We start from the raw sequence: 25,124 nt of genomic DNA, 5'->3' as shown, positions 1-25,124 counted from the left end.
ATGACCCCTAAATTGAGACCTTATAGACAGCTGATATTTTTTTTTTAAGATTTTATTTATTTATTTGAGAGGTACAATTATATATAGTGAGAGGGAGAGACAAAGGTCTTTCTTCCATTGATTCACTCTCCAAACGGCTGCAACGGCTGGAGCTGCACTGATCCGAAGTCAGGAGCCAGCTGCTTCTTCCCCGTCTTCCATGTGGGTGCAGGGGCCCAAGCACTTGAGCCACCTTCTACTGCTATCCCAGACCACAGCAAACAGCTGGATAGAAGAGGAGCAGATGGGACTAGAACTGGCGCCCATATGGGATGCCAGCACTGCAGGTGGAGGATTAATTTAGTGTACCACAGCGCCGACCCCGACAGCTGATATTTGTAAGTCAGATGAAGGGAGTTGAGGGAGAGTATTTCATGCAGAGAAAGCAGTTGGTCTAGGTGCACAGAGGTGAAGGAGCTGTTGGATCCCATCGTAGACTGAACCAGAATTTCTCAGTGGCACCATTGACGTTTGGGCCCTGATAATTCTTTGTGTTGCATCTGTTGTAGGATAGGTGGCAGCATCCTGTCCTGTAGCTGCTAGATACCAATGATGCCACCTCCCAGTTGTAGCAATCAAAAATGTCCCCAACAGATGGGGTCTAAAGCTATATTACTGTTTTTGAAAGTCAGAATGACAGAATATCAGCAGTTCTGTGTTTTTCAGCTTGATAGTTTATCATAGTTTTGGAATAGAGTTGGGAAGAGTAGTGAGAGATGATATTGCCCTAAGCCAGCCAGGAAATCTTGAGCCACCTGAAGATCAGTACATTCTTACTGGGGAAAATGCTTCTGGATCCTTCTCATGTGGAGGTTAATTAATCTCTGGGATAGGTAGTTTTTTATTCTGTTTTTTAAGAAGTTTTCTGAAAATGGACACTGTCATGTTAATCTTGTCACATTTTCTCTATTGTGATTAATATGGCCTGCTTTCCTTTCTTCCGTTGTTCTTTTCTCCTTCTTTTTCTACCGTCTTATCTCACCCTCTCTCTTTTTCAACAACTACTTAAGCATATGTTGTAATTTATTACAGGTTGTAGATGTATCCAAAGGAATTGTTAATGCAGTTAAGGATGCAGACGCCCGAGGGAAAACCTTTGTCTTCACTGGGTAAGTGCCTAGAGCTTGATTTTATAATTGTGTTATCTATTACAATGAAGGAATTAAAATTTTTAAAACTTTTGATTTGATTTATTTGGAAGGCCGAGTTACGGGGTGGGGGAGAGAGAGAGAGAGAGATATCTTCCATCTGCTGGTTCACTCCAAATGGCCGCAAGAGCCAGAATGAGGTCAGTCTGAAGCCAGGAGCCAGTTGCCTCATCCGGGTCTCCCACATAGGTGCAGGGGCCCAAGTACTTAAGCTCTCTTCTGTTGCTTTCCCAAGTATGTTAGCAGGGAGCTGGATCGGAAGTGGAGTGGCTGGGACTTGAACCAGCTCTCTGATATGGGATGCTGGCATTACAAGCAGTGTCCTAATCTGCAGCACTACAACACTGGCCTACTCTAGGAAAATTGTTTATAAAAATTGTATTTATCATAGGTTCTATAAAACAGTAGACTCAAAAGATAGGAATCTTCAGGCCGGCGCCACAGCTCAATAGGCTAATCCTCCGCCTGCAGCGCCAGCACACCGGGTTCTAGTCCTGGTCGGGGCACCGGATTCTGTCCCGGTTGCCCCTCTTTCAGGCCAGCTCTCTGCTATGGCCCGGGAGTCCAGTGGAGGATGGCCCAAGTGCTTGGGCCCTGCACCCGCATGGGAGACCAGGAGAAGCACCTGGCTCCTGGCTTTGGATCAGCGCAATGTGCCCACCGCAGCGCGCCAGGCCACGGCGGCCATTGGAGGGTGAACTAATGGCAAAAGGAAGACCTTTCTCTTTGTCTCTCTCTCTCACTGTCCACTCTGCCTGTCAAAAAACAACAACAACAAAAAAATAGAATCTTCAGTAAGGGGTTACTTAGATTAGGAGTCCGAGGAATAAATGGGCAAACGGCTGTTTGAACCTTGCTTGATTACTTCTCAGTAGAAGTGCCTGTTGATAAGGCTTGGTCACTCTAGTCTCTTTGCCAGGCTCCAGGAGATCATTCTTATTTGGCATAGTGATGAGAAAAGTAGTACTAGACATACAGTGTCATCAGTTTTCCTTGAAAATTATAGGTAGGCATCTATACTTTTCTTTTTGTCTCTTCAGCACTAGGGAAAAACCTGCTTATTTCCCTGGTACTTTGAGGCTCAGTCAAAGGCATTAAACCTTAATTCTGCTCCTAAGTTTCATGTATTTATAAATTTTTTTTATGCTGGTCCATTTTATCTGCTATTCATTTATTAAATATCTGTGGATACTCATGCAGTTACAAGAACTAATAAGTTCAACAGCATCACAATGCACATGATCAACATAGAAAGCTCAGTTTTTATATAGTAGTAAATGGACAATCTGAAGATAAAATTCAGACAGTTTTATTCCCAGTAGAATAAAAGAGAATACATACTTAGATATAAATTTAATAAGAAAAGTGCAAGACCTGTGCCCTGAAGATTACAAAGCAAATACCTTGTAAGTGATAAGACTGGATTAATGTTTGTTCATATATTCATGGATTGAGAGGCAGTCATATTGTTAAAATGGCAGTTTCTCCAAATTAGTCTATAGACTCAACCCAGTCCTATAAATATTTCAACAGATTTTCTTTGCAGAAATTGATCAATTTTATATGGTAATGCAAAAGATGCACAATAGCTAAAGCCATTAAGCTTCCCGATTTCAGAACTTACTCTGAAGCTGTGGTTGTCAGGACAGTGTGGTACTGACTTGAGAGTGGACATATAGCTCAGCTACCCAGAACTAATAATCCAAAAATAAACCCACATTTATTGACAATTACATTTTGATAAAGGTGGTACCATGGCATTTCATTGGAGAGATTATCTTTTAAGCAAGTGGTGTTGAGGTATCTACGTAGAAGGAGATGAGAGTGTTACTTCACCTGTACATGAATAAATCAACTCAAAATCATTGAGAGACCTAAATGTAAGAGTTAAAACTATAACAATTTTGGAAGTAAAATAGAAAATCTTCTTGACTTTAGATTAGGCAAAGAGTTTTTAGTTGTAACATCATGAGCATAATCCACAAAAGAAAAAAAAATTGGTAAGTTAGACTTCATTAAAATTAAAAGCTTTTCTAGTTCGTTTTTTTAAAAAAAGATTTATTTATTGGGGTGTTTTTTGGTTTGTTAGTATATTTATTTGACTGGCAGAGTGACAGAGAGAAAGAGATATCTTGCAGCCCTTGGTTCACTCCCCAGATGGCAGCAACAGCTGAGACAGAGCCAGGCTGAAGCCAGGAGCCAGGAAATCCATTCAGGTCTCCCACTTGGGTGGCAGGAACTCAAGTACTTGAGTCATCATCTGCTGCTTTCAGGCTTATATTAGCAGGAGCTGGGTTGGAAAGAGTAATCTGGCATTCAGGCCTCCAAAGTGCTAGTTTAACCTGCTGTGCCCCAACACCTGCCTCCCTAAACTTTTATATTGCAAATGACACCATCAAGAAGATGAGGGACCTCCCACAGACTGGGAAAAATATTTGTTAGATACAGGTAGGTTTGGTTATGGAAGTTTAAGAGAATGTCTTTTCTCTCTGGAATATGAAGAGGCTATCAGCTAAAAGGCAAGATGAGGTGGGACAGAAAAATCTGTGGAAAATTTCAAAATATAGGAGAAAATAGAAGTGTTTGCTGGAAGGATAGGAAAGAGCATTTGTCTGGGAGAGCACAATGGGATTACCAGGCAGAACTGAGTGTGCCATTTGAAATTATTGGTCGGAAATGTAGGGTAAAGCCAGTTAAACTCAGTTGTATTTTCCATACGGTTTTGTCATGCTGAGGGTTCAGGCCCAGATACTGGACTTTACTAAAGTCAAGGTTTGGCTGGCTAAGTATGTGGAGAGGGGCTGGGAGAAAAGCTTTGGCTGAGGGTATTTGTGCAGGAACGACTTCTGCAGCTCTTGGACTCCCTGCTGGGAAGGACGTGGGCTTCAGTGGACCTTCCTCGGTGAGCAGGGGCACCCAGATGAGTGGAACATGGAGTGCTTTAGAGCAGCTCAAGAAGAAATGTGGTACATACCATTAGTTTAACCATGACACCATATCATGAAAACCAGAAGTCGTTCTTGGCATGTGTTACATGTCCTGCGGGATTCCTCACAAATCTCTCTGGAATTTGAAAGAAGCTACTTAAGGGCTTCATGTATTTCCCCTCACTGATGTTTTCATAGGTTTTGTTTTATTTTGGGGGTAAAATATGTCAGAATGATTTAGCTGTCAACTATCAAAGATTTCCTGAGGCAAAAGGGATTAGGAAAATGAAAGGAGATATTAAAATATAAGCTGTGATAATAATCAAAGCTAGATTTTACCAGTGTCAAACTGTTCTGATCAGTGGAGTAGAATAGAAAGCCCAGAAACTATCCACAAATTAAGAAAATAGTATGTGGTAAAGGTAATATTTCAATTTATGTTTAAAGAGTGGACTTAGTAGTGCTGAAGCAATTGGCTAAATGTCTCAGGAAAAATATACTTAAATGTTTGCCTTAGGTCATGCACAAAAGTATGTCGTAGGACAGACTTGGTTTATGGTGTAAGGAAATTGACTTAAAAGCATTAGACAAAACATACCAAATTTTATGTCACTGTAGAGGGATTTTTCTAAATGTGAAACCAAATCATGAAAGGAAATGAATTAGTACTTTGTATTATATCAATGCTTAAACTTTTGTATGGCACAAAACACCGTAAACAACATTAAAAGATAAAATATATGCCACAAAAAGCTATTTCCAACTCTACCATTAAATTATAAATTCTTACAAATCAATTTTTTTGAAAGGTAGAGTTATAGGCAGTGAGAGAGAGAGACAGAGAGAAAGGTCTTCCTTCCGTTGGTTCACTCCCAAAATGGCTGCTATGGCTGATGCTGTGTTAATCTGAAGTCAGGAGCCAGGTGCTTTCTCCTGGTCTCCCATGGGGTGCAGGGCCCAATGACTTGGGCCATCTTCCACTGCACTCCTGGGCCACAGCAGAGAGCTGGACTGGAAGAGGAGCAACCAGGACTAGAACCCGGCGCCCATATGGGATGCCGGTGCCGCAGGCAGAGGATTAACCAAGTGAGCAATGGTGTCGGCCCACAAATCATTTTTATAGATGGTAACTCTGGGAAGAAAGAAAGGAGAAATGTGTAATGGCCAGAAACATGTGAAGAAAAATTAACCTCTTGTATTAAAGACATGCCAATTAAACTGTTGAGATACCTTTTTATCTAGCAGTATAGTGAAATTTGGTTTGTTTTTACATTATAGCATTTCAATTTTATTTTTAAAAAGATTTTTGAAAGGTATAGAAACAAAGAGAGATCTTCCATCCTCTGGTAAACTCTCCAGATGTTCACAACAGCCAAAGCTCTATCTGGCCAAAGCTAGGTGCTTGGAATTCATTCTAGGTCTCCTGTATGAGGGGCGGAGACCCCAATACTTGAGCCATCACCTGCTGCTTCCTGGGATGAAGATTAGTAGGAAGCTGGAATCCAAAGGAGAACTGAGACTTGAACTAGGCTCTCTGGTACGGGATGTGGGCATCCCACCTGGTATCCTAACTGCCGTGCCAAATGCCTACCTACCCTGACAGGGACATTATTGCTAGCATTTTATGTAAGTTGATATAACCACTTTGTAAAGAACTTCACAAATACTCAACAGAAGCCTTAATCTTTCAAAATACCCTTTGACCCAGTTCCACTTCCAGAAATATATTCTTTTTTTTTAAAGATTTATTTATTTATTTGAAAATCAGAGTTACACAGAGAGAGAGAGAGAGAGAGAGAGAGAGGTCTTCCATCTGATGGTTCACTCCCCAATTGGCGGCAACGGCTGGAGCTGCGCCGATCTAAAGCCAGAAGCCAGGAGTTTCTTCCAGGTTTCCCACATGGGTGCAGGGGCTTAGGGACTTGGGCCATATTCTGCTGCTTTCCCAGGCCATAGCAGAGAGCTGGATCAGAAGTGGAGCAGCCGGGACTCAAACCAGTGCCCATATGGGATGCCGGTGCTTCAGGCCAGGGCATTAACCCGCTGTGCCACAGCACCGGTCCCCAGAAATATATTCTAAATACGTAGTCATAGTTTAAATTTTTACTACAGTAATGTTTACTAAAACATTTTATGAGAGAAAAAGATATTTAATAGCCCATATATCCAAAGGTTATAAATTGGTAAAACAATTATGATTATATTAAATCTAACAGGTATAATCATTGAACATGCAATTGAATGTTTAATCACATAGAATGACTGTTTTGTAATGTGAAAAGATATAACAGAATAGGATGTGTTATATAATATTGTTTTCTTTTTTAAAGCTTTATTTATTTGAAAGGCAGAGATACAGAGAGGGAAGTTGGGGGAGAGAGAGAATCTTCCATTTGCTGATTCACTCCCTAGATGTCCACAAAGGCCAGGGCTGGGCCAGGCTGAAGCCAGGAGCCGGGAGCTTCTTCTCGGTCTCCTCTGTGGGTACAGGGCCCAAATACTTGGAGCATCTTCTACTGCTTTCCCAGGCACATTAGCAGGGAGCTGGATTGGAAATAGAGCAGCTGGGACTTGAGCTGGCATCCATGTAGGATGCTGGCACTGCAGGTGGAGGCTTAACCTTCTATACCACAGTGCCAGCCCCATAGTATTCATTTCTGAAAGCAAGAATGTGGATGTGTAAGGGCATAAAAAAGATATATTTTAGATATATTACTTTTATTATCTTTGGTATTGAGATTATAGGTGACCTTTCTTTATGCCAATCTGTTTTTGTTGGGTATATATTTACTTTTTCATAATGAAAATGTTATTTTTTGTGTAGGCATTTGATATAGTGGTTAAGCTGCTGGGTGGCATTCCCACATGAGGCGCAGCCACCCTAGGAGGCAGTAGATTATGGGTCCCTACAAGCAATATGAGAGACCTGAATTGGGTTCAGGGGTCCTGGCTTTGGCCCAGCCCTGGCTGTTGCGGACATTTATAGAATGAAACAGCAGATGAGAAATCTACCCCCCCCCCCACACACACATACTTCTTTCTGTGTCTCTGCCTCTGCCTGTCAAATAACAAATTAATTAAAATATCATTTGTCGTATTAAATTTGTGAGGAGCAAATAATTCGATGAACTCTGTATTTTCTTTTTGAAGGCCAAATCGGTACTCCCTTTTTGATCTGGTGCAGTACATCTATGCCGTGGCTCACAGACCCTTCCTCCCATACCCCTTGCCACATTTTGCCTATCGGTAAGTACAGTGCTTCTTTTGTGTACCTGCTGTAAAAGAATGAACTGGACACACTTGGACCTAGCGCCCTCTAGAGTTACAGAACTTGGTCTGTTGGAGCACGGGGCCAGTCTCCGAGTCTCTACCAGGCTGTCCTACTCATGATGTGAGCTGAGGGAAGTTCCAATGAGGCGTCTGAGAGAGGGACATGTAGAGGAGTGCCAAGGAGAGAAGCACTGTGTATTGGGAGGCTAAATCTACAAGTCTTCCAACTCGCCAATGAAAATTGGGAGCCGATTTGTGTAAGGAAGCAGTCGGGAGAGGGCCCCTTTTCGTTAAGCCAGGGTAACTGTGTGTTTGGGGAAAGGAGCCAGTCCTATTCAGGTTTGTCCTGTGGTTGCCTTCTCTTCTCTCCCTGCTTCTTGGTTTACTTCTTGCTATGTGGGTTTAAAATCTTGAACTTAAGCCACAACTAGTGGTCTGGTCCGGAAGATTTTCATACACAGTTTGCCAGAAACTGATTTATAAACCAGTGTGGCAGTTCACTCCTTCATTTGTTTTCTCATTCACCAAATATTTGATGTATGTCTTAGGCAGTATACTGAGTGCTAAGAGGTTACAGTAAGCCTTCAAAAGCTTGTGGTCTGATGTGGGTATCAGAAAAATAGGTAATTAGAATGCAGAGTGATGACTGTATTGAGTGTTCTATCTTTCAGGCTGTTTCACTTCATCTCATTTGATACTCATACTGACTAAAAAGTGAGTAGGGAGAGTATGTAGAAGGAGTGAAGGAGGCCACAGCTGAGGAATACCACTAGCAGAGTGCCGGCCGGGCATGAGGATCTTATCAGGGAGAGCATAACGATTGGCATTGACGAGAAGGAAGAGAGTTTGAAAGCCCAAGTACCTAGGAGCAGGGAGTGTTTGAAGGAGGCACTGGGTGTGGCGTGAAGGGAAGAATTGCTGTGTGACCACAGCAGAGCCTGGCACACTGTAGACACTCTGCTCATAGTTGTGGAATGAAGTGCTGCAGAGAAGTCCCCTAGAGAATGGACCAACACATATGCACACATGGCCAGTGCTGTCAGCCAGATGGCAGAGAGGCCCTCGCATGGTCACTCACGAAAGTGAGAGTTAAAGGTGGAGTTGGCAAGTGCACATGGCATGCCCAGCGAGGTCCTCGGGCACACCCGAAAAGCCATCTGCTAGTGCAATCCAGCCCCATGCCACGGAGGTCTGTAATGGCTGTTCTTGTCAAACTGTGTTAACCCAACAAATTATCTTTTCCTGCCACTGGTGCTAGTTGGCTGGAAGCTGAGGTTGTATGCTTGCTGGAGAAATTCTGGTAAATCTTTAGCTTCCCTTTTTTATTTATTTACACCATTCACGGGAATGATGTTTTTCAAGCTTTTAAAAGCTGTGGAACCATGTGTTCAATGAATTTTTACCCAAAGGCCCTCTCGGTAATTCAGATAAAAAGCAGACTGGTCTAGTTGTCGTGAGGGTGATAATCAGAGCATGTACTCCCAACCCCTGACGCCAGGCCTCTGGGGGTATTGGGGGAGTTCTGAACACAGTGACTTCAGGGACAGGGTGACAGGTGAGGAAAGCCCTCAGCTTTCATGGGCAGGGACGAGCGGAGTAATCAGGGCAAGGCAGCCCCTCTCCCTCTCCTGACTTGACTCATGGGTTTTAGGCTTCTCTTTGCTGTTGGATTTCTTTTGTTCCCAGGGCCCCCTGCACTAAGGGTTGTATTTTACAGTTTGTGCATTGTCACTTTCCCTGGTCCTTCCCAGCAGCAGATTGGAATGTCTGTGGCTTAGGTTGGATTGGATTTCAAAGACTTGATAGAATGTTGGGTCATTTCTCTGTGTTTCGTTGTTTTTCAATTTTATTTTGTTTTGGTTTTTAGTTTTTAAGACGCATTGCCTCTTTGGATGAGAACAAGTTGTGCCAGCAGTTACAGCAGTCACGTGGGTTGGCTTGAAGGGAAATGGACCAAAAAGCAAAGGTAGCACCAGGATGTAGGATATTTAAAAAATAACTCAGTGAATTCCCACCTCTGCAGAAGCCTCTCTTCCCTGGTTCCTAGAGGCTAGCTTCAGCACTGGGCAAAGAGACACTCACCATGTATGCCATATATATTCCTTTTCTCAGGATGATAGCAAGACTCTTTGAAATCAGTCCATTTGAGCCCTGGACAACGAGGGATAAAGTGGAGCGGGTGAGTCTGCGTGTGGTCAGCATGCACAGCTGCCGGGCAGAGAGCTGCGGGACTGGGAAGTTAGGATTTCTTTTTGCTCACTTGCTTGGGGTGTTTCCGTGCTCTTGCCTGTGATGTTCCCTCTAGCTCAGGGTGGCTCCGAAACTCATTTGTCCACTCTCATCCTGGCCCAGGGTGTGGTTCCTCCTGTTATTTTCAGCCCAGTGTTTTTCTTTCTCTGCTGGCCCATTGCCAGCAGCACATAACCATGCCTACTCGCTTAGCTGGTCCCCTCACCCCTCTCTGGTTTTTATTTATTTATTTTAAAGGTTTATTTTATTTATTTGAAAGGCAGAGCTACTAAGTAGGTGCAGGGAGGTCTTCTATCAGCTGGTTTACTGTCCAAATGGTTGCAACTGCCAAGTCTGAGCCAGACTGAAGCCAGGAGCCAGGAGTTTCTTCCAGGTTTCCCACGTGAGTGCAGGGGCCCAAGGACTTGGGCCATCTTCCACTGCTTTCCCAGGTGCATTAGGAGGGAGCTGGATTGGAAGGGGAACAGCCAGGACTTAAACCGGTTCCCAAAAAGGAGACTGGCAGCATAGATAGCAGCTTTTACCTGCTGCACCACAATGCTGTGCTCCAGTCCCCTAAACCCTGATTTTAAAGGCCAGACCCCTCTTCCTCCTGAGTCTCTGTTAGCCACCCTCCTCGTTGTGGTTCTTTACATCGTAACTCCTCAAAAAACTGGCTATACCTGCTGTTGACAGCTTTTTACCACATTCTTTTACGCGGTCCACTCAGGGGTCTGTGACCCTCTCTCCCCTGAAAATGCTCTTTCCAAGGTCACCTGCGAGCAGCATTTGTCAGAGGGAACCCTTCTGTGTCCTCTGGTACCTGTCTTTCCCTCTGTGTCCTCTTGCTTTTCCTCTTCCCACTGGGCCATGCTCTCCAGTCTCTTCCTGCCTCACTCCCTTCTGTCTTTACTGAGTTTTCTAAGTGACACTTGGCTACTTCGGTCTGTTAAGCTCGTGGCTGCAACTTTATCTGCCTCCGAGCTTTAGGCTCTCATATCCAGCTGTGTAGATTCAGTGACTCTTTGAACCACAGCACATCCAAACAGAAAGCTGTCAACTTGTCGCAGCAGTAGTCCTGGGTTTTTTTGCTCATGCCCCAAATCTGGCGGTTGCCTTAGTTTGTTGTTTCCCAGTGTGGTTCTACACTGGCACTGTCCACTAGAACTTTCTACAGTGATGGAAGTGCTCTGCATCTGCCCTGACACATAGCCACTGGCGATGTGTGACTGTTGAGTGCTCGACATGTGGCTAGTGTGACTGCAGAGATGAAACTTGAATTTTAGCGAATTTTTTTTTTTTTTTTTTTGACAGGCAGAGTGGACAGTGAGAGAGAGAGACAGAGAGAAAGGTCTTCCTTTGCCGTTGGTTCACCCTCCAATGGCTGCCGTGGCCAGCGTGTTGCAGCCGGCATACCGCGCTGATCCAATGGCAGGAGCCAGGTGCTTTTCCTGGTCTCCCATGGGGTGCAGGGCCCAAGCACCTGGGCCATCCTCCACTGCACTCCCTGGCCACAGCAGAGAGCTGGCCTGGAAGAGGAGCAACCGGGACAGAATCCAGCGCCCCGACCGGGACTAGAACCCGGTGTGCCGGCGCCGCAAGGCAGAGGATTAGCCTAGTGAGCCGCGGCGCCGGCCAAATTTTAGCGAATTTAAACTAATTTAAACTTGAATTTAAGCTGCCACCTTTGGTTTGTGGCTTCTGTATTAGCCCAGATCTAGGCCACCAACAAGGATTGTTCAGACAGCCCTCAAAATACATGCCAGGTCTGACTCCTCCCTACTCCTTTTTAAATGTAGTTTTAATTCAGAAACTGTTTATAATGCTGGTGAACATTTTCAACTCAAAGAAATGTACCATGCGTCATTGTCTCTGTTCTGCCACTTCTAACCTAGGCAGCCACCCTTTCTACCTCTCAGCTCATCTTCTGCCACCTTCCTGGTCACTCTCCAGAGTGGTGAACTCCACAGCTCTGAGTCTCCTTCCTGCTGTCTCCTTAGCCAGCCTTCCATGGTGATCATTGGCCCCGGGTGTGCACAGGTCTCTCCAGGGAGGCTGCAGAGTAAAATACTACAATACTTCCTCTGCCTTTGAAGACCATGGATGAGTATTAACAAGAGGCAGTCAGTGTTACCTGACAGCTGACAGGTAGAGAAGATGAGAAGAGAATCCTAGGGAGCAGATGTGGACAGGCAGCTCGCACCCTCCCCTCTGACAGCTCTGTCTGGACAGCCGAGACTGTGATGTCCCTTCAGTATTTATGAATGATTGGGCAGAAGAGCTGATTGCTCGTTAGTTTATCTTACACTAGTGTGCATTTACAGTTGAGAAAATGTTGATGCAGTGGGCTGAGTGGGTTTTGGGTTGTATCTGGAGACTGCAGCATTTGGTAAAAGAATTGCAGACTTTCAGATAGCTACAATGAGGGATTGATACTGTCCCTGCTGCAAATTGATTCCTGTTAACTTGCTTCTGCAAGATCTGGGACAAAGGAAGTCTTATATTTCATTCCCCTTACCTACGAACAAGATGTGTTTGGTTTCTTAGCTCCACAGTGAGTATTAGTCAACCAGGTTGAAATCACCTGGAGCAGGCTGGCGCTGTGGCTCACTAGGCTAATCCTCCGCCTTGCAGCGCCGGCACACCGGGTTCTAGTCCCGGTCAGGGCACCGGATTCTGTCCCGGTTGCCCCTCTTCCAGGCCAGCTCTCTGCTGTGGCCAGGGAGTGCAGTGGAGGATGGCCCAAGTGCTTGGGCCCTGCACCCGCATGGGAGACCAGGATAAGTACCTGGCTCCTGCCATCGGATCAGCGTGGTGCACCGGCCACAGCGCGCCAGCTACAGCAGCCATTGGAGGGTGAACCAACGGCAAAGGAAGACCTTTCTCTCTGTCTCTCATTCACTGTCCACTCTGCCTGTCCAAAAAAAAAAAAAAAAAAAGAAAAAAAAAAAAGTTCTCTCTTGATAGCAAGGGACAAATAATACTCATGCCTTTAATTCAGACATTAAAACTGAGGCAGCAAGTCTGCACTTGGAGAGCACTGGGGAATGAGCTTGCTGTGCTTGGCCTGTCTCCTTCTGGAGCCCTCCTGGTAAGCCAGTCCTGGCAGATGTGGTGACTTGTGCTTCCCTACTGTAGTTGTCTTCTGTTTCTATCTCTGTTGGAATGGCTCATCTAGTGTCATTGTCCTGGGCTCAGGGATAGTGCTGGGGACCTGGTCTGATGAGATTTCTTGATCTTCTTTATTCTCACCTTTAATCCCTGAGTCTGTGATAGAGTATGAGTGAGTCCCCGGAATCAGAAACTGCCATGAATTCTGTGAAGACAGTGAGATCTCAGTTGAGTGTTTTGAGTGTTTAAGACTTTGCTGTGGGGGTACTTTGTGTTTTTGGTGAATTTTCAGCATTGGTCCTTTGTTTATTCAAAGAATCACATCACAGACAAGACGTTACCTCACCTGCCTGGCCTAGAAGACCTTGGTATTCAGGCAACACCGCTGGAACTCAAGGCCATCGAGGTACTGCGGCGTCATCGCACTTACCGCTGGCTGTCGTCTGAAATTGAGGATGCAAAGCCAGCCAAGACTGTCGACGTTTAGCGCCCTTGAGCAACCCTTGGATTTTGAGGTCATTTGGGTCACCTGGCTAGCAACCGACCCACATTCTTTAGGGAATCTGTACATAGTGATTAAGATCCCTCTATTAAAACACCCAAGGTTAAATTCTGTGTCATTTTCTTCCTTGATTTATAAGATGAGAAATCTAGTCACACTGAACTTGAACATAATTTTCTTTAAACATATACAGTTGTTATTCCTGTATCTGCAGGTACCATATCCATGGATTCGACCAACTACAAATTGAAAATATTTGAAAAAGATTTGCTTCTTACTGAACATGCAAAGAGGGTTTTTGTGGTTTTTTTTTTTTTTGTTATTGTTGTTGTTATTACTTCCTAAACAATACGGTATAACAGCTTTGTTTAGCATTTACATTGTATTAGGTAGAATAAGTATTCTAGAAATGATTGACCACATAAGGGAATATGTGTGTAGGGTATATACAAATGATGCACCATAAGAGATTTACAGATTTTGGTATCTGCATGGGGGCAGAAGAGGGCTCTGAGGAATCACGTTCTGCTTAGTCTGGGTTATCCAGCATCCTGCCACAGCTCCAAATTCAAATGCCGCGAGCACTGACAAAGGCAAAGCTTCTTTGGGTTTCCACCAAATAAAATGTGAACCAAGCAGCAGTTTTCCTAAACCCAAGTGCTTTCTTTTCCATTCCTTAACTCCTTCCCCCCAGAATATTCCTGTTTTCTGTCTTTTAAGGGAGACACGGTTTTTGCTTTCCTCAGACTCTCCAGGAAATTCTGCCTGGATGCTGTCTTCCTGCCCTGGTCCCTTGTCCACTTGGGTCCACTGCCATCAATGTCTCCAGCACACGTGTGTTTCTTACCAGCTCAAATAGTGTGGTCACAAGTCCCACCGTTAAAGAATCTCGCCCATTCAACCTGTAACGTAGGGTTAAGCAAAGGTCTAGCCTTGGAGCCAGAGTGTGGATACAAGCTTGTGATCCAGCGTGCCCTTGCTGTGTGAACCTCAGGAATTATTGAACCTTTTCTGTGTCAACGCCACTCCCCTCCTTCAACCGTACATGGGCTGTGATAGGAATTGCTTGAGGTTTATGTATAAATTGCATGTCATGGGGCATATACAGTGCTTGATAAACGCTAGCTGCTGATGTTACTGTCATGGCTGACCTCTTTGCTCCTTCTTGTGCTGTGTGACGAGGGTGACAGCCCTGTGGCAGGGAACAGATAGGAGCAGTGGAATTGGTGTGCTTCAGTATCGATTTTTACGTTTCCTGGATGTAGCAGTTGCTTTTAAGGGGTTCTTGCAATGGAGTTAATAAACTTCCTTAGATATTTTAAACTGCACTTTTAAATAAATTCTGTAAGTTTTGCAACTGCATGACTAATGTATAAAACCTTGCCAGGCACTTAGAACTTTTTAGTCAAACTAATTAATAGTATAGATAAGGATCTCAAAGTCTGCTATGATACTGTTTATAGACCAAAAAATTCTCACACTTTTCAACTTAAAGACTAAACTAATTGACTACACATTTTAAATTGGAATCATAGGCGCTCGCTTTGGCAGCACATATACTGAACTTGGAATCATAAGCTGAATCAGACAAAAATGCTAAGTTCTTGGGGCTGACATTATGGTACAGCCACAGCCACTGCCTGTGACACTAGTATCCTGTATTGGAGTGCCAGTTTGAGTCCTAGCTGCTCTGCTTCTGATCTAGCTCCCTGCTAATGTTTCTAGAAAAACAGCAGAAGATGGCCAAAGTACTTGGAAACCTGCTACCTGCATGGGAGACCCAGAGTTTCTGGCTCCTGGCTTCAGCCTGGACCAGCTCCAGCCATTACAGCCATTTGGGAAGTGAAGCAGTGATGATTCTGTCTCTGTCTCTCTCTCTCTCTCTCTTTCTCTCTGCCTTCCAAATAAGTAAAACAAGTATTTAAAAATAAAATTGTGAATTCTTAAATATTGTAAATGCTTTACCAATTTGTACAGATAATTACAAAATTTAACATTAAATAATAGTAGCCTGCATTTTTTTTAAAGAATTATTTATTTGAAAGGCAGAGAGAGAGATCTTCCATCCACTGGTTCACTCTTCAAATAGCCACAATGGCCAGAGCTGAGCTGATCTGAAACCAGGAGCAAGGAGCTTCTTCCGGGTCTCCCACGCAGGTACAGGGAACCAAACACTTGGGTCGTCTTCCACTGCTTTCTCAGGCCATAGCAGAGAGCTGGATTGGAAGTGAAGCAGCCAGGTCTTGAACCAGCGCCTGGGATGCCGGAACTGCAGGCAGCAGCTTCACCCAGTATTTCTGCTGCTATAGCAAAATGCTTTAGGTTGGAGAATTTGTAGAATATACAGTGGGGCCAGTGTTATGACATAATATGTTAAGCTGCTGCCTGCAATGCCAGCATCCCATATGGGCACTGGTTCGATTCCTGGCTGCTCCACTTCCAATCCAGCTCCCTGCTAATGTGCTTTGGTAAGCAGTGGAAGTATTTGAGCCCCTGGGAGACCTGGCTGAAGCTCCTGGCTCCTGGCTTCTGGCTTCAGCCTGGCCCAGCCCTGGCCATTGTGGCCATTTGGGGAGTGGACCAGCAGGTGGAAGGTCTCTCTGTCTCTCCCTCTCTCAATATAACTGTGCCTTTCAAGTAATAAATAAATAGACAATAAAAAAAGAATATGCATTTACTTTTCACATTTCTGGAGGCTACAAAGTCCAAGATCTAGTTGGCTTCATCTGTTCTGTTTGCCTTGAAGGTGGCACCTTACTGTGTGGGAAGGCAGAAAGGGACTAGGTGCTTCCTTCAACTCTTACATAAGAACATGAATTCCACTCATGAGGGTGGAATCACCTCCCAAAGGCCTTAAGGCCCAATGATACTCTTTAAAAAAAAATTTGAAAGGCAGAGTGACACAGGGAGGGACAAGGGAGGGAGGGAGAGAGAGCGAGCAAGCGAGCTGCTGCTGCAATGTCCAGGACTGGGCCAGGTTGAACCCAGGAGCCAGGAGCACTTTGACTCTCTTCCACTGCTCTTTGAGGTACATTAGCAGGGAGCTGGTTTGGAAATGGAGCAGCCAAGATTCCAAGTGGCGTGCTGACGTGGGGTGCCAGAGGCAGCTTCACCGCTGTATCACAATGCCGATACCCCTCTGAAGCTCCTCTGAGTCCTGCTGATTTTGGAACTAACTTTCAGGGAGAATTTTGGAGGGACACACAGATTCAAATCCGCTAAGGAAGCAATTTTACCACCCCCAGGCAGTTGGGGGTCCCTTCTTAGCATATGGAGACTGCATGTGACCAAGTACTGAGAGCTGGGCACGAGGTCTGGGACACTCAGAGGCAGGGTGGTTCTGTTCATGATAAAGAGGGTTGAGCTTAATCTCTGTTTGCAGGGGCTGTGCCCTTGGGCTTCTAGCCAGGCCCTCTAGAACTCTGGGTTCTAGAAACACCTGGCCTGATCGTCACGGCTGGCTTGAGCCCACAGCATGCAAACCATGCTTGTATCATTGCATTTCCATCCATTGTTTCTTTACATTTCTCATTGAACCTATGAATGCAACAACTCCACTTACCTTCTGATTCCACACTAAATCTTTTATTTTTGTTCCCTCTGGACCATCTGTAATCTCCCTGAGCTTTGCTAGGCCCTGAGATCATCTCACACACCTGACCCTGTAGGGTGAAGGAGAGTGTGATGAGGCAAACTTCAACAGGAACACACGCAGAGGTCCCTCAGAGGCTGAGCAAGAGTCCCTCCGTGGAAGGGGCAGGGAACACTCCATGGAAGACAGATTCTTAAAGCTGGGGCTTGAGGTTAGCCAGGTGCAGTGTGTGGATGTGTACCCATGGGTAAGGAGGAAGCAGTCATTGACTGAAAAGAACAGCAATGAGCAGAGGTCCTGGGGCAGGAATGAGGAGGTGGCTGTCAGCTGGAGGCCAGGGTCAGCGTGCTGGGAGAGGGAGGAGTGAGGAATTTCAACGTTACCTTGAGGTGGTGCGTGTGGGTTAGCACCTGAGCTTCACACAGGTTTGGCTTCAAATATGAGCACCGCCATTCTTGGCTGTGAGTTGGACAAATCTCCAAGCCTCTCTTTCTTAGCCTTAGTCTCTTTGTAAATGGGGATAATGCTAGCAATAGCATTGTGGAACTGTGGTGAGGAATTAACTGATATCTCATTTAATTTTATCAGATGCCTTGCCTGAGTCCCTACATTTGTTTCCTGACTTAATGAGATCGTGGTCATTCCTGAGAGGGAGGAAGGATGCATATTTTTTTCAACAGTGGAAACAGTGGCTTAGAAAAGGTACATTGCCCCATTAAAAGGTGGGTTCCCTCTCTGACCTGGAGCTCTCTGGCTACACAACAGCCTTCGGGGAGCCTGGCCCTGGAGGAAGGAATAGAACCCAGGCATCATGGGGGATTGGTCTCAAACATGAGGCTAGTGTGGGCTGATGGTGACAGTAACCCCACAGCCTACTCCCCATATTCAAAGTATACTTTCCGTTTTGTCCTCCAGCTTTCTTTTAAAGTCTGTAGTAGAAGGTAAGCTGCAGCTGGGTGGGACTTTTTATCTGTCCTGGTCACTGCTTGGTCCCTGGATCTTCAATAGTGCCAGGCACCTGTTGAATAGAAGAACAAGTAATGGGGGTTGAGGGGTGGGGCAGTGTTGGGGGAATCTTTCCCTACACTTGGGCAAAAGCTCTGTCTCAGCCCATATTGTCCTGGTCTTGTTCAGGCAATAGCAATTTCAAGTCTGTAATTAGATCTCAAAGTTGCTAATTAGGATGCCCAGTCTTGTTTTAAAACTCTGGTTTAGGACCCTGAAATTTCTTCTTTCCAAGAGGACCATGTGGCTGGCTACTTTGCTGTGGTTTGTTTTTAAAAAAGATTTATTTATTTATTTGAAAGGCAGAATGACAGGGAGAGAGGAAGAGAGAAAAAGAGATCTTCTATCCACTGGTTCACTCCCCAAATGGCCTCAATGGCCAGGGGCTGGGCCAGGCTGAAGTCAGGAGTCTGGAACTCTATCTGGGTCTCACAGGTGGGTGCAGGGGCCCAAGAACTTGAGCCATCTTCTGCTTTCTCAGGCGCATTAGCAGGGTGCTGGATGGGAAGTGGAGCATCAGGGACTCGAACTGTTGCTCTGGTATGGGATGCCGGCATCAGCATTGCAGGCCATGGCTTAGCCTGCTGTGCCACAGGCAAGCCCGGCCCCCTTTTCTATATTTTCATCTGTCTTCACCCCCAGCTCAGCAGTAGAGGTTGTGCTCTGAGACCAGGATGAGGGTAGAAGGGGCCACCTGTGTGGGCCAGGGGTCTTCCCTGGGGAGTATCTGGGCCTGTCTTGGCCGCAGATGTGTACAACTGAACTAGGGTGTGGGTGGGACGCAGGTGGTGGCTGGGGAGCTACTTTTGGGAATGTGATAATGGATTGTGTTGGTAACTGAAACTGTAGGCAGAGACGTTAAGGATAAAATGTGCCATTAATAAAACATCGCTCATTAACACCTTAGCACAAATTAAAGTAGTTACACTTCACTGATAAGGATGCCAATGACTGGGTGAATAATTTATGCAGGTGATGTGTGTGGGGAGGAGAGGTAGGGGGAAAGTTAGGTAGACACAGTAGTAAGAAATAATCCAAAGGAAGGTGTTGCAAGTGAATTTGGATGATCTGGTCCAGCCTCCACATTTTATAATTCAAGAACTGGTGGAAAACACGAGAGAAGTGTCAGCTTTGTAACATGTGGGTGGGGAAAAACAGGCCAGCCATTTCTAGGGCCAGGCAGTCCCTGAACAGGACCATAGGAGATGAAAGTGTAGGGAATGAGGGTGCTTCAACAGAAAACTAGTCTCAAGTCCAGTTCTAGAGTGAAATAACAATCTTGCTGTCTGATTCTGAGCCTGCTGGGGCTGCTTGACCACGCCGTGGACTGTGGATAACTGAGAGCCACTCTGAGGAAGTTTTGTGTGGGGACGGGGGTCAGCTGCTCTCCCGGCCCCCGTGTGGCCTCCATGTGCACGTGGATTTCAGTGTTGCTGATCTTTGGGTTGTTCTGGGAGTTGGTTGTAACATCTCACCATGTTCCTGGAGAAAGAACTGCACAGAACCTTTAACATTAGTTATTTTTTAAAGTATCTATTTGAGCACTGGGGTTTTTAGCTTTATTTCAGAATTACCCGTTAACCAAAGGGGATGTGAAGAACAAGGTAGCCTATCTGTGTTTGTACCTGGTGACTGTTTTGAGGTAGGAATTGTTGAAAGACAAAATTGGCACAATTTTGTTCATCTTAATTAGCTTTATTTTTTTATTCTTAAACCAGGCGGTACTTCATTCTGTACAAAAGATTCAGTGTTCCAGTGAGCTGGGTGGAGGAAGTCGCTTTTGTAGACAGAGGAAAGCTGCAGAAAGCAGAGACAAAAAGAACAAAAAGAGGATTGGTCTTTCAAAGTTGCTTCTCTTGCAAGGTGGGGACAGAATAGAAAACTGACTGGGGAGCTGGCCTGTGGCCTCATGGGTAAGGCACCTGCATCCCACACTGCAGCACCTGGGCCTCATTCTTCGCTCTGGCTCCGGACTCCAGTGTCCTGCAGTGCAGACCCTGGGAGGCAGCACTGATAGCTCAAGTAGTTACCCATGTGGAAGACCTGGTTTGCGTTCCTAGCTCTTTGTTTTGGGCCCCACCCAACCTCAGCTGTTGTGGGTATTTGAGGAGTGACCCAGTGAATCAGAGCTCTGTGTCTGCCTCCATCCCTCTGCCTCTCAAAAAGAAAAGAAGACAAAAAAGTAACTGGTTGGTTAACATCGAGTTATTTTACCTCTTTCCTGCCAGGATGGAGACATGGGGAGTGTCCTCATTATCTGGAATGAAACTGACCTGTTTGGAAAATGGGGCTGTTATCCCTCTAATCTGGTTCTTGGAAGTTCAGATAGCAGCTTAGCGTCAGCGTGCTGAGGTGGAACTAAGAATGAGTCGCTGCATCTTCCCTGGTCTGTTGGGATCCAGTGCAGGAGCTTAGTCCAAAACAAGGTACTCCTCCAAGTTTTACTTAAAATGATGTTGCCCAGTGTTGCCAGATTGCCGATATTTCTAGGAAAGCTGAAAATCTAATTTTTGTGAATATGCAAAACCTCTTTATTTTTAAATATTGACAACTAATTGAAAAGGGGTAAATCTATATACTGTGTGCTCAGGGTACTTCCCTGGTGGCTGGACCTGTCCCCTTGGCCACGGTGGGCGCCAGGAAAGCAGGGGAAACTGGGATCCAAAGAGTGGCTGTGCCTGATGGGTCGCTGACCAAGTGCTCATGTGTGTCTTCAGTTTCATTGCACCCCCTACTCCAACCCCCACTACCATCCCCCCCCCTTTGAAGGTGTTGTCCTCAGGCCATTTCACAGGATGGGGGTGGGTTGGGGATTAACATGCTTCACAGTTTTGCCTGGGGGCAAGCCCAGCTCTGAGCTGTGTGAGCTCATGAGAATTCAGAAATCCTAACACATTAACCATGCACAGCTGCAACCCTCCCCCCTCTCCACATAGAACTCACAATGTTCATGACAAGTGGAATGAAAAGGGAAGTTTATTTTGGTGCCCAAGTTTTGAAATCTAAGCATAGTTTTTTCATAGTATGCATTTTCCGTTAACTTTCTGAATGCTCCCTTGTAGATATAAAAAGTAGGTAATCCTTTAACAGAACAGGGATGAGTGGATTTACAAAGCTTTCATAGACCCAGTACCCTCCAAATGATTTTGCAGTTGATTATTGAAGAAATGTTCACAGATCATTTGAGCCTTAGGTTCTTTCTCAAGGACTGTCCAAATCTAATGGTTGTAAATCAAAATGGAAACAAAAGCATGAGAAAGTTAGTACATAAACTGGCAAGATTCGTGGGTGGATAAAAGACAAATCCTTGTGCTTTTCATTTCTTTAATATATTTCATGGCCAGAGCATGTAAGTCATTCCTTTAAAAAGTTACTGACCTCGGGCCAGCCCTTTGGCACAGCAGGTTAAACCACAACCTACAGTGCCAGCATCCTATATGGGCACTGGTTCGAATCCTGGCTGCTCCACTTCTGATCCAACTCCCTGCTAATGTTCCTGGGAAAGCAGCAGAAGATGCCCAAATCCTGGGCCCCTGCACCCACATGGAGACCTAGAAGAAGATCCTGGCTCCTGGCTTGAGAGTGGCCCAGCTCTGACCATTGTGGCCTTTTGGGGAGTGAACTAGTGGATGGACGATCTCTCTGTCTCACCTTTCTGTGTAACTCTGCCTTTCAAATAAATAAATAAATAAATCTTTAAAAAAAGTTACTGATCTCCTTCCAAATATGCCTAACACTGCCGTGCACTATATATACTAATATTCTCTCTCTCTCCACACACAAACACACACACTAGTATAGTTGGGGTATCAAATATGTACAAGTCTGGAGGCCCTTACTCATTTCACTCACCCATATACATGTAACTGGCTGAGTTAGGCAGTCAGATACTGTGGGAGATAAATATTATTTCATCTTATAGATAAGGAGAAGCAAGATAGATTTACAGGAGTGTACAGCTGACGTGCAGCAAAACATCTTCTAATCCCAGAGCTCTACACCTGTATGACACTGGATCTGTGGGCTTCGTGATCTGATGCTCTGAAACAAAAGCAGAACGCAGAATCCAGGACATGGTAAAGAGGAAGCACCTTTCCATGACTTGGGCTCCGTTGCCTTCATTGACTCTTGCAGAATTTTCTCTTGTATCAATTCCTCTGAGTGCTCGTGACAGTTTAGTGAGTTGTGTGCTGGGGATTTGAAGATGATGCAGAGATTGGCACTACTCGAAAGAACAACCTAAGTGATCTTTCTACCTCTGATCACTACTCATTCTAAATCTCATCGTCAGACTTCTCTCCTGAAAATAAAGACTTGATTTTTTATTACTCATCCACAAACGCTGAACAGTTACCCCGCAACAGGAAAAACGCCTGAACAGGAGTCCCGGCTCCCGGGCTGTGCATTCGCAGGAAGCAGCAATCAGAAACAGAGCCAAGGGGACTGGCCTTGTGGGTACAACAGGTTTAGCCATCATTTGGGATGCTGGCATCCCATGTCAAAGTGCCAGTTTGGGTCCCAACTGCTTGGCTTTCAATCCAGCTTTCTGCTAATGCAGCTGGGGAGGCAGTGGAAGATGGGCCAAGTACTTATGCCCCTGCCACTAAAGTGGGAGACCAGGAAGCAGCTTCAGGCTCCTGGCTTTGGCCTGTCCCAGCATTGCCTGTTGTGGCCATTTGGGGAGTGAACCATTGAGTGGAAGCTGTCTCTGTGTCTCTCCTGTCTGTCAATCTGTCTTTTAAATAAACTCTAAAATGTCAAAAAAAGAAGAGCCCAAATTTTAACCTAGGCACTCCGACGTGGGATGTGGGTCTTCACAGCTTGCCAAATGCCCACCCTTCATGTATGTATTACTTCTTTTATTCACATTTATTGGGAGACTACTGTGTCCAACTCTATGCACATCAGAGGTAAGGAGATACTTTCTCGGTCTTCAAGGAGCGAAAGTCGAGTGGAGAAGTCAGGTACAGTGAGAGGAACAGCCAGCTGGTGCTGTTTCAGGGATAGAAGCAGAGCCACGTGGGAACGCAGGAAACACTGCAGTGGCTGGACAGGGAGTCAGGTCAGCATCACAAGGATGTGTGCACGAGACCTTGCAGGAGAGGAGTTTGACACAACATAAAGTGAGAGCACAGAGGAAGGATGCTTAAGTGGGAAAAAGCCTGGCCAGACAGGTGGCAGAGTCCTGTCATGCAGCCTTGTACAGTGTCCAGCTGGAAGTGGGCATCCCCAAAGCGCTTGAAGCAAAACCGTGATATAAGACATGTGTCTTAGAAGCATTGCTCTGATTGCACCATGGAATGGGGCAGAATTGGAGGCAGGGGGAACACTGGGTTTGGGGAAGCCATTCAAACAAGACCTGCTGATGGCTTGGGAGAGTGGATGGCGAGAAGAGGATCAGTCTGAAAGACACTGAGGAAGTGGAATTGACGTGACTGGTGATAAACTGGATGTGGAAGAGGAAGGTGAAGAATGAAGGATGCTTCCAAGGCTTCTAGCTTGGGAAGCTGGCTTCCCAAGGCATGCAACTTTGGAAGAAGATCCAGTTTACAAAGGGAAGATGAACTTTGGAGATGTCTGTGGAACATATAAGTGGAAATAATCAAATGTAGAAAGATACTTAATAAGCAGATGAAAAAGTTTAACTTAATTAGTAACCAAAGAAATGCAATTTTAAGTGACAATGAGATATTTCCCATTTAACATATGTAAAAATAATAGAAATAATAACCTGAACATCAGAAAATTATTGGTTACAATTTTGTGGAAATGCACCTGTTTTTAGAAATTTTTATTTATTTTATGTATATGAAAGAGAGAGAGATCTCCCATCTGCTGATTCACTCCCCAAATGCCTACCACAGTGGGGACTGGGCTAGGCTGAAGCCAGGAGCCAGGAACCCAATCCAGATCTCCCTTGTAGGTGTCAGGGGCCCAAGTACTTGAGCCATCACCTGCTGCCTCCCAGAGTGCACATTGACAGAAAGCTGGAGTGGAGAGAAGAACTGGGACTTGAACATGCATGGAATGTGGGTGTTGTAAGAGGCAGCTTAACTGCTTTGCCAAATGCCTGCCCCTGGTTGCAAATTTTTTTTTCTTTTTTGTAAGCAACTCATCACTCTGTAGGTTGAAACCTTCCTTTTGTAGTAGCTCATACCTAAGAAACAGACATGAACAAGGTACTCAGGTGGGAGCAGGAAGGAGTGAGGAAGACCCAAGTGTCCCTGCTCTGCTAGGTCAGCGTTCATTTTCTGTCATCTCCATCATCCCCAGATGCATCTGGATGCCATCCTAGTCTTTCAGGGGATGGTGGGAAAACCTACTGGCATAAAGCACTTGGGAGAAAGCTGTCTAGACAGGTAAAACTCACGGGGCTGGTGCTGTGGTGCAGCAAGTTAAAGCCCTGGCCTGAAGCGCCAGCATCCCATATGGGCGCCAGTTCTAGTCCTGGCTGCTCCTCTTCCGATCCAGCTCTCTGCTATGGCCTGGGGAAGCAGTAGAAGGTGCTTGGGCCACGCACCTGCGTGGGAGACCTGGAAGAAGCTCCTGGCTCCTGGCTTCGGATCGGCACAGCTCCGACCGTTGTGACCATCTGGCGAGTGAACCAGCGGATGGAAGACCTCTCTCTTTCTGTCTCTACCTCTGTCTGTAACTCTTTCAAATAAATAAAAATAAACTTAAAAAAAAAATGTAGAACTCACCCTAGTAACTGGTAGGAGAGGGCCCTCCTGACGTAGTGCCCAGGAGAGGGAAGGAGGGGCCGAAGGCTTCATCTCCGGTGTTGGGGAGGAAGCGGGCACACAGGGAGCGGTGAAAGTTTTTTCCCAAACCCACCTCAGCCCTGATGCACAGAGCCTTTAGGAGAGCTGCTTTACCGGTTTGAAAGTCATTGCCATTACTTGTCTGATACATCGGCCACTTTCCCACCAAGCTAGGATAGCAGTCGTCTGTGTATTCACCCGCACCTAAAAAGAAAACCGCACATGATGGCGTACTGTGGCTCATGCTGCTTTCCTGAAAAGGGGTGAGAAGATGTATGTGTGATAGCCTCAGAGGGACAGATGGGAGTCTAATCCCAGAGAGCTAGAAATACGACAAAATCTAAATCAGTTGTTGGGTACATTTCCCTCCTCGCCTGCCACATAATCCCACTGTGACGTGTAAAATGGCTAAAAGAAAGCACAGCAGTAGTGAGAGTGGCCCCAGACGCACCCCCCGTGCTGACCCCCTCCACGCCTGTGTGGAAATAGCACTCTTTAGTCACTTGACGCCACTGAGACATATGGCCACGGCTGCGTGTG

The 25,124-nt window shown here is 45.5% G+C and overlaps 1 protein-coding gene and 1 long non-coding RNA gene across 2 annotated transcripts in view; both read left to right on the top strand.

The window, feature by feature from the left end:
• The window catches only part of NDUFA9 (NADH:ubiquinone oxidoreductase subunit A9), a 38,845-nt gene extending 25,511 nt beyond the window's left edge, over positions 1-13,334 (top strand). Inside the window, exons 8-11 of the mRNA XM_002712856.6 lie at positions 1,072-1,148; positions 7,265-7,360; positions 9,497-9,563; positions 13,041-13,334. Of these exons, the coding sequence (XP_002712902.1) occupies positions 1,072-1,148; positions 7,265-7,360; positions 9,497-9,563; positions 13,041-13,211 (411 nt within the window). The 3' untranslated portion in view covers positions 13,212-13,334. The remainder of the gene's footprint in view (positions 1-1,071; positions 1,149-7,264; positions 7,361-9,496; positions 9,564-13,040) is intronic.
• A 2,848-nt stretch (positions 13,335-16,182) lies between these two features.
• Positions 16,183-21,528, top strand: LOC149124694 (uncharacterized). Its single transcript, XR_016212964.1, has 2 exons — positions 16,183-17,520; positions 20,052-21,528. It is a non-coding gene; the product is annotated as an uncharacterized LOC149124694 (long non-coding RNA).
• The last annotated feature ends 3,596 nt before the right edge of the window (positions 21,529-25,124 follow it).

Source organism: Oryctolagus cuniculus, chromosome 9 (genome assembly GCF_051225735.1).
Source record: "Oryctolagus cuniculus isolate XC-2025 breed Fujian yellow rabbit chromosome 9, ASM5122573v1, whole genome shotgun sequence".
NCBI lineage: Eukaryota > Metazoa > Chordata > Mammalia > Lagomorpha > Leporidae > Oryctolagus > Oryctolagus cuniculus.
The sequence above is the reverse complement of the archived record's forward strand: the minus strand, read 5'-3'. Positions and strand labels throughout refer to the sequence as shown.